Genomic DNA, 14,751 nt, shown 5'->3' on the forward strand with positions numbered 1-14,751 from the left:
TATCACACTTTATTGGCACTTTTACTACTTGTCAAATAAGTTACTTGGGAAATAATAACCTTTAATTTAATTTTAAGGGTGAACCAGGTCCTAGAGGTCTAGTTGGTCCTCCTGGCTCCCGTGGAAACCCTGTGAGTAAACATGTTCGGTTTTTTACTGACATAAGTTGAGAGTATATAACACTTATCCGGACTCCAGCCATTTGTCTCATTTGCTGATATGTTTTCCTCTTTTTCCTCCCCTTCCTTTGTAGATAAAATCTGTAGTTCTTTCTTGATGCTGTGCACTTGCAAAAACAAGTAGCATATTTTTTCCCTTGGCCCTATACTTGTGTTATGGCAAAATTTACAGAGACTTACCCTCATTTACCTCACTCCTGAAAATGCACCACCACTTTTAATTGTTCAAAGCATGCCTATACCAGATACTACTGTAAACATACAACTGTCTAGATGGACAAAGAGCAGAGGTATACCTGAGTTCCTCTAGTTATGTTAACTCTTGTCATATTCTGTTAATTTGTGATTTTAAGGGTTGACTTTGATTAGGAAATTAGAGGCTCAGCCCTTCTAGATCCTTCATACTACTTGGAATTGATTATGTCTCTGTCATAAATCAGAGCAATCTTATTTCCAGTATAAACTGGAACAGCTTCCACCCCTCTAGGGAGTGCTGGATTTTGGCAGCCTTCAGCTCCTTCTTTTCCAAACAAATGTTGTGTGGAAAGCTCAGTTGAAGCAGCTCGTAGCCATTCTGATCTTGCAGAAGAATACATCTTTGAACTACTGTGTTTTTTTCCCAGTCTATCTCACTGGAATATGCATAAAATATGTACTCTTCAGCTAATTGTGCCATCTCTGGAAGTAGTTGTGAGCAGAATTTCATCTACTATGCTTTTAGTGCTTGCTTATGCCTTCCATCTCTAAATTCTGAAAGTTTAAATATAGTCTTGAACACGAGGCAGATGTTAACATCACAGTTAGCATTGTTTATTTCATGATTAAAAGTTAATTCTGATTAATAGAGCAAAAGTGTTAGCATGTTTATGATAGCAAATAGTTAACATCCTTCTGTGAATTATTCTGTATCTAGAAAGAAAATTGTTAAATACAATTATTCTAATTTTTTTTGGCCAGGGTTCCCGAGGAGAAAATGGCCCAACTGGCGCTGTTGGTTTTGCTGGTCCCCCGGTATGTGTTTTGTGACACTAATGAGTTCCCTTTAGTCATGCTTTGACATGCTTAGTTTCCTTCATTATGAGTAATACTGCAGTGTTCTGGAATGTGAGTAGCATTTTTGTTGCAGAAAGAGCTGTTTCTTTTTCAGGTAAAGGGCCAATAAATACCCTAGACAGTTGAAAAGTGATTTTGTTGATAAAATTATGTAATTGTTCACCAGATTTCATATTTTCATGAATATGCTTTGTTGCTCCTTTGAGATTAGGATGAGGCAAGTTATAAAGTGTCATCTACTGAAGGCAGCAAAGATTTGTGCCATGAGTAGTGAAGGCTGGAATGAGCTCTGATGGACCAAATGGAAGGTTTATGAGTTTTCCACTAAATACCCTAAACATTCCCACAGCCTAAGTACTCTGTATCAGACCTTTCAAAAAAAATCAGGCACCTGTTTCCTTTGGAGGGAAAAAAGCAACACTAGAAAAGACAATGCCTTTTTAGTCCCTTTTACTTTTAAATATGTAATAGATGATGAGGAAAATAGAAAATCTAAAGAAAAGAAAAATGTGAGCTAGATAAGAGAGTATTTTAAATGGAAATGCTGACTTCACAGACTGTTCAGAAAATCTCATCTGTGATCTTCTAAAGACTGTGGTGAACTGTTAGAGTTCTCTTCAACTTAACTGTTAAGCAAATGCTTAATGTGTTTTGTGGGCTGACTTATTCTCCTATTATCTTTTGCCTTCTAGAAATGCCATACAAAATTACTTTTTTAGGCTGGAAAAATTTGCTGTTCTCTGACCTAATGTCTTTCCTATATATTATTTCTTTCCTAAATATTCTTACAGGGCCCTGATGGTCAGCCAGGTGTGAAAGGTGAACCTGGAGAACCTGGACAGAAAGGAGATGCTGGATCTCCAGGACCACAGGGTCTTGCTGGGTCTCCTGGTCCACCAGTGAGTATAAGTAACATAATCGGAGAACCAGTGGCATAGGCTGATCTTGCTTATTTAAAAAATGTTCTGGGTGTTCACTATCACCCCTCTCATTCTCCTTTCCTCTTAGGGTCCTCCAGGTGTTCCTGGTCTGAAAGGTGGTAGAGGAACTCAGGGTCCACCTGTAAGTAAATTTTACTTTTTGTGGCCTGGCTGCAGATAATTTAGTCCTGAAATTTTATATAATGTGTCTATCATTCCTCATCTCAGCTTGATTTTCAGTCTACAATTACTTACATAACATGTAATATGCAATATTATCTATTTATTATGTATTATATATTCTATAGTATTTAATACATATAATAACATTAGATATAATAATGTATAATATATTCTATATTACATATTAACTTAATTATAATATATAATTATTATTTGCTTACTAATTCAACTGAGAACATCTGAGGTACTTAGTGCTGTATTTCTTGCAACAAAGTTGGCATTAAGATGTATTTTTTTTAGGGTGCTACTGGATTCCCAGGATCTGCTGGAAGAGTTGGGCCTCCAGGACCTACTGTAAGTCAAGTTTCATATTCCTAATAGGTGTGTTTTATAAATTTTAAAAACTTTAAGACAGAATAAAGCAGGAAAGGTAAAGAAGTGTTTTATGGCCTGATGCTATAGATAACAGCTTGTCAGCACTGACTTCTGTGACTTCATGCTTACATCCGACTGTATTAAATAAAAGTCATCAGTCTTGGGCTTGATCTGGTGTCAGTGTGTCCAAATTAGTGCAAGATTTTACACTGTAATTAGGCTTCGAGTTGTTTGAGCTGCTCTAATGACTTAATTGCTTACAGGAACAAAACAAGAACCTATATTGTCTTGCACTTTATACTTTACTTTCCTTTCCCTTCAGTGGTGACTGAAGTTAGGAGAGTTTTTGGGAAAGGAAGGGCCCCCTACCAGGCTATTTCATTGGTGGATCATAAAATCCATTAAAATAAATAAGAATAATAATAGATAAAAAAACCCCACAGAATTCCTTATATCTAAACATTTTCAGAAACACACACACGAAAAGATTATCTGTCAATCAACAAGTAAGGCTCCAACTCCACACAGAAAACTGTCACTCTCTTCCTATGCTTTTTAATGTTTTGATTGCATTCACTGTGAGTTTATCAAAATGTGACATTTATGGAAAGCATAATATACATGTGAACTCTTTGAAAAGTATTTGAAAAGTTAACAAAGGTCCATTTAAAATGCAAATTTGTACTATATAAACTAAAAGTTTGAATGTAGACTTTAGCTTGATGATATTGGGAAGAATGGGCAAAGGTGAGGTTTTTAGCAGTAGTTGTACACCCGAAGTTAAAAAAAAAAAAAAAAAAAACATAAGAAAGGAGTTTGGAATTGCAAATTGGAGGGGAGCTTGGACATAATTTGATGTTTGTTTCATCTTGTTTATGAACTAATAAGGTTTTAATAAGCTTTTAACTCATTCACACTTTGGGCCTTCCTTTAGCATATGCACATTTCTAGTTAATCAAAACACAATCCTTAGAATTTGGTTGTCCTGATCAGAAAAAGGTCCAATGTAATGAGGTGTTTTAATTTTCCTAGGGAGCTTCAGGGCCTGCTGGGCCTATTGGTGAGCCAGGAAAAGAAGGTCCCCCAGGTCTTCGTGGTGATCCCGGTTCTCATGGCCGTGTGGGAGATCGAGGGCCAGCTGGGCCTCCTGGTGGTCCTGGGGACAAGGGTGATGCAGGGGAAGATGGGCAGCCGGTAAGTCCTGGTTGATGTTACTAACTCTTCCTTGGCCAGCTCTAGGTTTGCTCTCATTGATACTTACCCTTATTGCTACTGTAATGTTTTATCCTTTGCGGATTTCAGGGCCCGGATGGACCCCCTGGTCCAGCAGGAACTACTGGTCAAAGAGGTATTGTTGGTATGCCAGGACAACGAGGGGAAAGAGGCATGCCAGGGCTGCCAGGTCCTGCAGTAAGTAACAACCAAGTCAATATGCCACCAGCTGGGGCATTCTCATAATCTTTGTGGGATTCAGAACATAGTGCCCCATAGCATGAGGAGAAAGTTGGAAAAATCCAATTGTAGGAGAGAATATAGAGGGAATAGTAAATAGTTAAATCCCAGGCAGGTGCATGAGGTGGAAGATTTTGCTTCTGCCATGAGGGAAGGTTTCAGCTTGGATCAAGAGTAAGTGGTTAATGGCATTAAGACTTCTAGCCACAATGTTCCTATTTGACTAAAACTAAAAACTTGAAAAAAAAAAAAAAATCTCAGACTTTTCATTTAGGTTCCCAAAGGTCATTGAATATAAGTAAATACTCTATAACTGCTATTTCATAAATTGTGAATTATCATCTTCAAAATTGCCATTTGCGCTCTCTTTTCTTCAAGGTAGGATTTATAGATATTTATTGGATAGCCTTATGATCCAGGAGATCAAATCATTAAATGGACTATTATTAAAAAGAATGGTATGGAGGATCTGCCATTACCACTGGATCAATAAAAATCAATTCATAGATAAAATTGGCCAGAAATTATTTCATGCTAACAAGGTTTGTTGGTGTTGAAATGGAGGGAAAAAAAAACAAACCAAAAGCAAAAAAACTCCAATAACAGCAACAAAAACGTCATGTTACTTATTTCAAACTACATTATATTTTTCCAGGCGAAAGACATTACCTATTGCAGGTAATGCCATCAGACATATTGATATATCAGGAGAGTTTGTGTGCAAGAGATTTGCTGCTAGATAGACCAATTTCAAGTTCAGTGCCTAGTCAATAAAAGCCTATTCAAAGGCAGATAACACAATTAAACTGCTTAAAATTACACAGTGAATTAAATATATATTCAAAATCTATAACATTTTCCTTCATTGTCAGGTTTGAAGTTAAAAATGGTACTTCAGACTAGATTAATGAGTAGTGTTTTGCAGGCAGCAAGTTTTTTTTTGTGCTTTGTTTTGTGATTAGAATTTTGATACATTTCTCACCTTTTCCAGGGGACACCAGGAAAACAAGGTCCCACAGGACCACCTGGTGATAAAGGTCCTCCAGGACCTATTGGCCAATCAGGTGCCACTGGGCCTGTAGGTGAAGCTGGTCCAGAGGTAAGTATTAGAACCTCATAATATGGAAAAAAACTCCAACAACAAACCAACCCCACCCAAACAAAAAAAACAGTCCAGCGGTTATTCTCCTTTACCTGAAGTTAGAGGTGGAGAACTTTCTAGTTCTTATGGCAATTCAAAATTACAGAGTTGATCAATACTCTCTATTTTTATTCTGTAACTCTAGGGACCTGCTGGCAATGACGGTACTCCTGGACGAGATGGAGCAGTTGGAGAACGTGTAAGAATATATTGTTTTCTTAAGTCACTTCTGGAAATCTCCATTCTATTATTGACTTACTGTAGATTTTCTCTCCATTCAGTTAACTTAAATGGAGAACTTGTTCTGAAATTGTTTCACAGCTTTGAGTAAGTAGTGCCTTTCAAAGTTGAGGAAACCTGGCTAAGAACACCTGTCTCCACAAACTCAGACTTGAGTTCTTACAGAATTAATATCTTTGTGGATTCTAATTGATACAAAATAGGTCAGCAATGCTAGAGTCCTGTTGCATTGCTCTAGTCTAGTCTTCTTTAGATCAATAATGTTGAAATTATCTTCTGCAGGGTGACCGTGGTGAACCTGGCCCTGCAGGCTTACCAGGTGCCCCAGGGGGCCCAGGAACTCCAGGTCCTGTTGGCCCTCCAGGAGATGCGGGTCAAAGAGGTGAAACTGTAAGTGATTTTTTTTTTTTTTTTAAATACCTCCTAAATTAAAAAAAAAAACAGCAACAGAACAACAAACTTGTGTTTGCTTTTGTGCATTGCTTCACATATCTTCTGTATGCAATCTTTGTAGGGTTCTCGAGGGCCGATGGGTCCCCCAGGTCGTGCAGGAAAAAGAGGTTTGCCTGTAAGTACTCCATGGTCACTGTGGTTTGATCTGAGTTCCTTTTTAAAGGAAAGTGCATGAGAAGTTGAACCTAAATGAGAATGCTAAACATGGCCTCAACTTTTATTGAGGGCTTCAACTTCTAGTGTTCAGATTGCAAGTGGATACAGGTAGTTTTCTGAGCTGCAAACCTGTACAAATCTATTTGGATGTACTAGTCTTTCTAGCTGTCTTTAGCAACACTGCAAAGATATAATGAATGCTTTGGAAGCCTATTTATTTGGAGTTTGTTGCTGTCCAGATGATGGTAGGAATTCAGTTAGCAAATTGCTGGAGTCTGTGTTTGACAATTCAAATAACGGGTAAGGAAATGAATGCTGAACAAAAAGGCATGTTTTTTGACAAAAATGGCAAAAATATAACAAAATCACCTGTTTCCATGAAACTGCCTTAATGAAACTCAGGAGGTTGACTTCAGTCCAAATAGAAAAACAAAGAAAACCCATCTTTTTGCATTACATAACTCTTTTACAATCCAAGCTTGGAACAAAAAATTAATTGGAATCTTGAGAAATTCAAAAGAATGTTGTCCTGTCCCTAAGCAGATGTCATATGAGGTACAGGAAGGGTTTATTGAGTAGTTAGTAATAATAATGCCATTGATAAGCTATTTGGAATCTGGCATTGAGAAATTTAGCGTGCAGTTTGGTCTGAGAAATACAGAATTGAAAGCAGAAGCTGTGTTTTCCGGTGATTCTTGAATTAGTATAAAAAGTTTAAAACTTTCAAAAATAGAAAGAGTGAAATTGTGATGGTAATAGAACCAAGCTATTTGTACTGGGGAGCCTGAACATTATTGTCTTTAGTTAGAGATGGAACTTCAGCTGTATTTTAATCATAGTGAAGGTGAAAGGAGCTCTCAGAAGTGAAGATGCAAGATAGAGGATTTCATACTGAAATTATGTTTTATCATTATGAATTTGTGAGGGATCCACAATATTTCAATCTCATCTGCAAAAATCATTTGCCATATTTCAATAAGACAAAAAAAATTCTCAATCTTACAAATTTTAGGTAAATGATTTAGTATCTTTACTGCAAGCTTTTTGTGACTGTATTATGAAGCTAAATAGACTAAATTTACTACAGCTAGACTATAATTAAGTATAGTACTGTTTTCTGTGATTATTTACTTTTTTTTTTTGGTAAAAAAATTAGTTCTTGGAGTTGCCCCAGCACGACCTTCTTTCTAGCTTTAGAAGTAAAGGGGGTCTGAATGCAGTGTCTAAAAGCGAGTGAGAGGTTTTTGAGGCTGGGGATTTTATTCAGTTCAGAATTTTACATTTCAACACTGATCTTTACAGGGTCCCCAAGGACCTCGTGGTGACAAAGGTGACAATGGAGATCGAGGTGACAGGGGCCAGAAAGGACACAGGGGTTTCACTGGTCTTCAAGGTCTTCCAGGTCCTCCTGTAAGTTGTTCTATTTTTACTATCATTTTATTTCCTTGATAGTTAAATAATGTATCAGGAACATAGTTATTTAAAATGAAAAAAAGGCAAATATGAGTTATTTCCCCCCCCCAAGGTGTTTGTGAGTAACCTGTCTGTACTTGTTAATATTTTTAATGTGATTTTGCAATACTGTTGCGTGATGAAGTAAACTTGTGCTTTGCAAGATATGTGTTCTCCTATTCTTGTTCAGTCACCGAATCTATAACCTGTCAGCACAAGTTGATAACAAAAGTTGATAGTTTCAGATAAGTACATTAGAGTGTGAAATGCTTTTTGCCAGTGTTTGAACTCTTGACAGTCAAGGAATCAAATGCAAAATCCTAGGAGTACTGTGACAGTATCTCGGTAATATTTTCAAAAACTTCATCATTTCAGTGGCAATTGAACGGAAATGCTGTGGAAATCTTAATTTTTTTTTACATTTGTTCGCCGATTCTGTGCAAGAGCTGGAAGTTTAAACATGCAAGAAAAGATTCAGCAAGAAAACCCCACATCCAAAGCGTCTTTCCACTTCATAGTAGTGCTGTCAGTTACTCTTTTGTAAGCCAGTCTGATTCTAAATGTTATGAAAGCAAAGCCTTTCTGCAGAAACAACTTTAGATATAGACAAGCACCAGTAAATTCTCTTAATCTAAATTGTGAATAGTTGTTACTTTGTGACAAAAGAGAACAGTAAAATGAAAATTAATTGAGGGAAAGGTGCTACTGATAGCTTATGTATATTAAAATCCTATTCCTACAGAATTGTATATATCACACCCTAATTCTTTAAAACTAAAGGAATATGCTTTAAACGTTACAATGATATGATAATTTCTTCTTTTTAGGGTCCTACTGGTGAACAGGGCAGTCCTGGCATTCCAGGCCCATTTGGCCCTCGGGTGAGTATTATGTTTAAGGTTTTTCTTGCTTGTTTTTGTCCAAGTCAGATTTTTATTTCTGCTTCACTTTTATTTCACTGACTTTTATTGACTTCAGTATCATGTAGTGATTACTCTCTTTTGCTGAGAGTCATTACTTTGTTTAATGTAGTAAAATTGACATTGATGTAGTTTATAGCTAGAAAAAAAATTATTTCAGAATAACTACAGGGCTACAGTCTCTTTTTACAGACAATTTTGCTGCAGCAAATGTAAAGCCATATATGTGGCAGCTCTGCTAATTGCTACTCTTGCCTGTCATACCCCTGCGTATGTCATTCACCCAAAATTAAAGGAGAACAATGACTTCCCTTGGTTTTTCTAAGTGACAGTCTGTCTCTTAGTCCATATACGTGTGGGTGTACAGCACTACTCCAGTATATGTAGCACCTGGAATTGAACCCACGTAACTGTTTTCCTGTAACAGGAAAAAAGTATACATTTGATCCAAGGTATGTACAAGGAGGTGATTCACTTCAGAACACCAGCATTGAAACTGCCTTCTTATTTTTAAAGAAGAAGTAAAAGGGTGATTTTTAAAAGTTTTGTAATAGACACAAATAATTGTCTTGCTTCCTGAAAAGTTATTGCTTGTAAACTGCTTTTTTGTTATTAAATGCTAAAATACATTCCTTCTTTCTCTTATACTTCCTAGGGTCCTCCAGGTCCAGTTGGTCCTTCTGGCAAAGATGGAAGTCCTGGTCCACTTGGACCAATTGGGCCTCCTGGTGTTAGAGGGAGTGTAGGAGAAGCCGGACCTGAGGTAAATTGATGGGAATATGAGGGAAAAGGTTACCTTTAAATTATCAGGCTTTTTTACAGTCCATTGCACCACTTCCTCAAACATCCCTGAGCTCAAGACAAATGGTAAGATTTAATACAATTTCTCTAACAAATAGCCAGAGTACCTGTGTATTGAAAGGGCTTGTTTCTTACTCATTTTCATCTTCCAGATCTGTGACAGTCCCAGTCTGATCTACCTCTGCTCTCCTTAGGCAAGCCTGGGGCTACTACTGCAGTTACCTCACTGGATCCTGACGGATCTGCAGTTCAGCATAGCTGTTTGTCAGGCTGGGTTTTAAAACCTCAGGCCTAAGCATAGGTCATTTAGTGTACGTGGAATCTGGAGTTGTTCAAAGCCAGTAGTCCCACAAAGGTGGTACTAAATTAGAACAGCAATGTGACTGATTGCTAGCAGCATACTCCATCATCCATTAAAGAAATCCTTCAGTCCAAACGAACAGCCCAAACTCTGACACTCATATCAGCTGATCTTCAGGCTGATCTGGGGTTTACAGATACCAACCATGACAGTTAAAAATGTATTGGCTGTTTTGGAAAAAATCCTAAACCTTTGCTAAATACCCCATCCATATTCCACAGTTACCAATTCACAAAACCCTAAGCCGTAAAACATAAGGTAGGCTATACCAAAGAAGATAAATTAGAAAATTAGAGGGATTTGAGAACAGTGTGATCAGGATGATCACATGAATGATTCTCTTGGGGAAAAAGCGGAAAAGGTAGAATAAAATAGCGAGAAAGGGAAGACAGTTTCTGCTGCTATTCTGTCTCATAAGACATAAGGTTTCCTGTGTTTATCATGTGCTTATAGTATCCCTTTTTCATTTCAATTTCTGCCAATTATCAGTATTTCCACTTTTGCCAAGGCACCAAGACTTGAATGAAAAGTCTGTGGTAAAGCGCAAGATTGTGTGTCCAGTTACTTCATCTGTGTAATGAGACAGTACAAGAAATAGCATGTACCAGTATTTTTAGTTTTACTTTCCATGGTGGATTGCATGCAACTATAAATTGGAACCAAAAGCAAGAAATAAAAGTTTGAGATTTCATTTGTCACACGCAGAGTGTGTAAACTTGGGTGTGTGCTCTGTGGTAAGCATTTGGACTACTAGTTGTGAATTAATTACTCTCAAAGGAAATGCCACATTCTGATACATTGTCTGATGCGCCAGAGCATTAAATTTCAAATGGAGGTATGTTACAGACTTTCTGCTGCCAAAGAAGAGCTGGCAGAACCTGCAGGTGGAGATAATGTTTTATTAACAGATATCTTCTGTGTTAAGACTCAATTAGCACCCCAGGTGTCACAGTCAGGTTGACAGAAGGACCTCACAACCCATCATTTGGGAAAATCTACTGAGTCAGGAAAACACCTGTTCTGCCAAGTTAGGATGATGTAGATCCTATCTCACAAATCTGTGGCCAGAAATCTCAGCACTGTGCAGGATGAATGTAAAGATGTTTCTAGTGCCAACTTTGCTATCCAAGCTTTACTAATTTAAAATGTACCTGTGGTGACTCAGGGGAAGCAAAATTTTTCAATTGCTCTAAAAATCACTTCTACTTTAATAAGTAAAGTCATTGGGTAGGGTTTTGAACAAGGAGGGACAGATGGCTTAACAAAAAATGGACTGAGGCCATTCCTTGGTGACTCCTTCTAGCTGTTAAGTCTGAAATGATGAGTGATATGAAGTTGAGCAAGGTATTAAGAAAAGCAGAAAAGGCATGAAACAGAGAGAGTACCTCACATGCGGTTCTAATCTCTTACCCCTGTTCCTGGAAATGGGAATTGTTTATCTGTATCTGAATATTCCTTGTGCGTTAGGGTGACTGACACTATCATTTTGTGTAGTATTTATTCTGCTGTTGCCTCTATTGCCCCCTTTTCTTTTTTTAACCTTAGGGTCCTCCAGGGGATCCTGGCCCCCCTGGTCCTCCAGGACCTCCAGGCCACCTCACTGCTGCCATTGGTGACATTATGGGACACTATGATGATGCTATGGCAGATCCTCTACCAGAGTTCACTGAAGATGAAGCAGCCCCAGATGACCATAACAAAACAGACCCAGGAGTCCATGCCACACTGAAGTCACTGAGCACCCAGATTGAGACTATGCGCAGCCCGGATGGGTCAGAGAAACACCCAGCACGGACTTGTGATGACCTGAAGCTTTGCCACCCATCCAAGAAGAGTGGTGTGTATAAATAATGCTGTCTTGTTTCCAGTATATACTTGTACATTGGAAAAAAAATGTAATACAGATTTTTGATGGCCTAAATCGACATTCACACTAGGAGCTTGAAAATGTCTCACAAAAATGTATTTCTTCTTGCCAATAAATTATATATGCTGATGTATCCCATATTTATTTATTCAGGTTTTTTATTGAAATGTATTTTAAAATCTGAAATATTTTAGGCTTCCGTGAAATGTTTCTTCAGAAAGGCTTATTACCATGGAATTCTGCTTATATTGTGACAGAGATACATTGGTACACCAGTTGTGAATATTTACTTAATTGCTATTAGCTCAAAATGTTACCTGTGGGCTGACAACCTGTGAATGCTTTCTGTCCAGAATTCTCTTATGCTGATGCTGCTGCTCCATACTAGCAGTTTATAGGTGCTAATGCTCTAACAATGCCATTTAGGAGCTTTCCTAATTTATATGGATTATATGCAGATAAATCGGAACAAAGTTAGAGATAATTTGTAGCAGGCCTTACCAGGTTTTTGCCCCATTTTCTGAAACTTCTTGTGTGCTTTGTAGGTGAATATTGGATTGATCCTAACCAAGGATGTGTTGAAGATGCTATAAAAGTATACTGCAACATGGAAACTGGAGAGACCTGTATCTCTGCAAATCCATCTACTATACCACGTAAAACATGGTGGGCCAGCAGGTCATCTGACTTAAAGCCCATTTGGTATGGCCTTGATATGAACAGAGGATCACAGGTAATTAAATATATAAAATTTCTGTGAAACTTGTTTCTTTCTGGTTTTGAGCTTCATCTACTGTTCTGGGCAGATTCTACTACAGTCAGAACGTTATAACTATTGATTTACTGGCTTATATTCAATTGGTTATTATTATGATACAGTAAATAGAGAAAGAGCTTGGAAAAACAATTCAAGTGCATCTAAGGCAGGATTGGCTACAAGTGTACCACTGCTGGAAGAGATTTATTTCTCTTGATCCAAAAATTATCAACATTTCTAGCAATCTATTGTAGTAACTCACTATCCTTGTCCTTAAAAAAAAGTACTTTTACCCTAATGCAAGATTTAAGCCACTGCCATTTTAGTTGAATTCTACTCTTTCTTATGGAAAACTCTTTACTCCTAAAAAAATACAAAACTTAACTTTAGAAATCAGTTTTTAAAGAAAGTGTGAGTATTACCACATGTGTCAGGATAGTCCATGCTGAACGCATCAGTCTCCAGGCAGACAAAAATTCCATTCAGTTTTCTGTTGCGTTTTCCCGCTGTGTTAACGTCTCAAAGACAGCTTTATGATCCTGACAAATAACAGAAGTTTATGATATGAAAAATACATAATAACTAGCTTTTGCTATTTTTATACCTAGTTTATCCAATCAAAACCACAGAAAATATTTTCAGTTGTTATTTCATTAGGGAGTAATTAAATATCTTTAAAATTAGTATTTGGAGAGTAAAAAACTATCTTGCTATCAACTGGACTCCTGAAAACAGCTCAGAACTTGAACAAATGAGAACACGTGATATTGAGAACAGATGTGGTATGGATTGGTTTCTTGAGATGTTTTCAGTTATTACTAAATTCAGCAGAACTTACCATGACTGAAGATGTCAGAGCTCATGTTCAGCTGCCTGCAGAGCTACACATAGGGGTTTTGTAAGTCAGATGCTCTTTGGAGGAAGAAAATATCTTCAGGAATACTATAAAGGAGTATTTCATTTTTGAAAACTCTGTCAGGTTTTATAACTAATGGTAGTATTTGTGTAATAGTCAGATGCTCTCCTTATGAATTCTAAATAATAAGTGTGTCTAAGACTGTTAAGCAGGATAAACATCTTGTATAAAATAGCAGTGTCAATGTATGAGATTTTCTCTTTTCTTCTCCAGTTTCAGTGAAAAGTATACATTCTTAGTAAGTCTTGACTATAGATTTTTATGTTGCAATGATTCATAAAGCATGAATAAAATAAAACCACTACAAGGAGAAAAAAAAGACCCTCATGAATTTCAGATTTTTGTTATTAGTAGAAAAATAGCTTCTGTTTTTTGTTTGTTTTTTTTTTACAGAAACATTGGCTCTTTGTAAAAGCATTTGTCAAACTTCTATGAAAGTTAATTAGTTAATAAAGCCCATATGCAAATGTATAGTTAATTTTTATATTGTTAAACTTTGGCTGTTTGTAATGCTTCTAAATACATTACAAAGCCTATGGAAAACAAGTTGCTGAAGCTGCAGTATAGCAGATACACTATAAAAGGGGTTTCTGTGCTTGATGTTTCTTACCTACAACCTACCTAGGTTGCTCTAATGCACTATTTCATATGTGAGGTTTAACTTCTACTGAATCCCTTTTTGAAACAAGGCAGAATTCATTCCAAAACTTGGTGTGTTTGTGGGGGCCCAGCCGCCTTTGAGTTGTTTAGCTGCACAGTTTTATGGTCAAAATTCTCCAAAATGGCCCCTGTTACAGGATGTTTACATTTCTTTGTCCTTAACTGGTAGCATATTACAAAAGAAACCATGTAATGGGGCTTCTGCTAGTCATGTCTGGAAAGGGTTATGGTAATGATAGATGTTTCTAAAATTCATGAACTCTTAATTCATTTTTATGAAATACATGTTGATCTATTTATTTATCTTCACAGTTCGTGTATGGGGATACAGCTGTTACTCAGATGACATTCCTGCGCCTCCTATCAAAGGAAGCTTCCCAGAATATCACTTACATCTGTCAGAACAGTGTTGGGTACATGGATGACCAGACAAAGAACCTTAAAAAAGCTGTGATTCTGAAAGGGGCCAATGACCTGGAGATAAAAGCAGAAGGCAATAGCCGATTCAGATACACTGTTCTTCATGACAGCTGTTCTGTAAGTTTGGCCTTTTTGTCATTTTTATTTAGAAAAAAATCCATAGAAGTAATTAAAGTGCTGCAGAATTTTGTTATGAATTGTAGAAGTAACTGATCAAATCAGTATTTTACTAGAATTCTTCACATAATAGAAGTCTGCAGTATTTAGAGGATTTTTACAAATTACTACTTGTCAGTGAGCATTTTGCACTTCCTAGTATTTGTTTAATTGTGTGTAATCACACAAATTGGTCAGATAACCACAAGCATTTGTCTGCCAGATGGGTAAGTTTATTGCAGCAATGCACTGAAGGAAACTTGCTGGTACTGTGAGTGACTGAGTTGGA

At 37.1% G+C, this 14,751-nt stretch overlaps 1 protein-coding gene across 1 annotated transcript in view; it reads left to right on the forward strand.

Moving 5' to 3' along the window:
- Nucleotides 1-14,751, forward strand: part of COL5A2 (collagen type V alpha 2 chain) — a 114,353-nt gene that overhangs the window by 97,387 nt on the left and 2,215 nt on the right. The window contains exons 37-53 of the mRNA XM_062610014.1: nt 78-131; nt 1,137-1,190; nt 2,024-2,131; nt 2,241-2,294; nt 2,636-2,689; nt 3,743-3,904; nt 4,013-4,120; nt 5,154-5,261; nt 5,449-5,502; nt 5,826-5,933; nt 6,058-6,111; nt 7,455-7,562; nt 8,432-8,485; nt 9,180-9,287; nt 11,232-11,523; nt 12,099-12,286; nt 14,199-14,423. Coding sequence (XP_062465998.1) covers nt 78-131; nt 1,137-1,190; nt 2,024-2,131; nt 2,241-2,294; nt 2,636-2,689; nt 3,743-3,904; nt 4,013-4,120; nt 5,154-5,261; nt 5,449-5,502; nt 5,826-5,933; nt 6,058-6,111; nt 7,455-7,562; nt 8,432-8,485; nt 9,180-9,287; nt 11,232-11,523; nt 12,099-12,286; nt 14,199-14,423 — 1,893 coding nt within the window. The remainder of the gene's footprint in view (nt 1-77; nt 132-1,136; nt 1,191-2,023; nt 2,132-2,240; nt 2,295-2,635; nt 2,690-3,742; nt 3,905-4,012; nt 4,121-5,153; nt 5,262-5,448; nt 5,503-5,825; nt 5,934-6,057; nt 6,112-7,454; nt 7,563-8,431; nt 8,486-9,179; nt 9,288-11,231; nt 11,524-12,098; nt 12,287-14,198; nt 14,424-14,751) is intronic.

The sequence above is a fragment of the Pezoporus occidentalis genome, unplaced genomic scaffold, assembly GCF_034315485.1.
Source record: "Pezoporus occidentalis ecotype Australia unplaced genomic scaffold, CSIRO_AGI_Poc_V1 ctg143, whole genome shotgun sequence".
In the NCBI taxonomy this organism is placed as follows: Eukaryota; Metazoa; Chordata; class Aves; order Psittaciformes; family Psittacidae; genus Pezoporus; species Pezoporus occidentalis.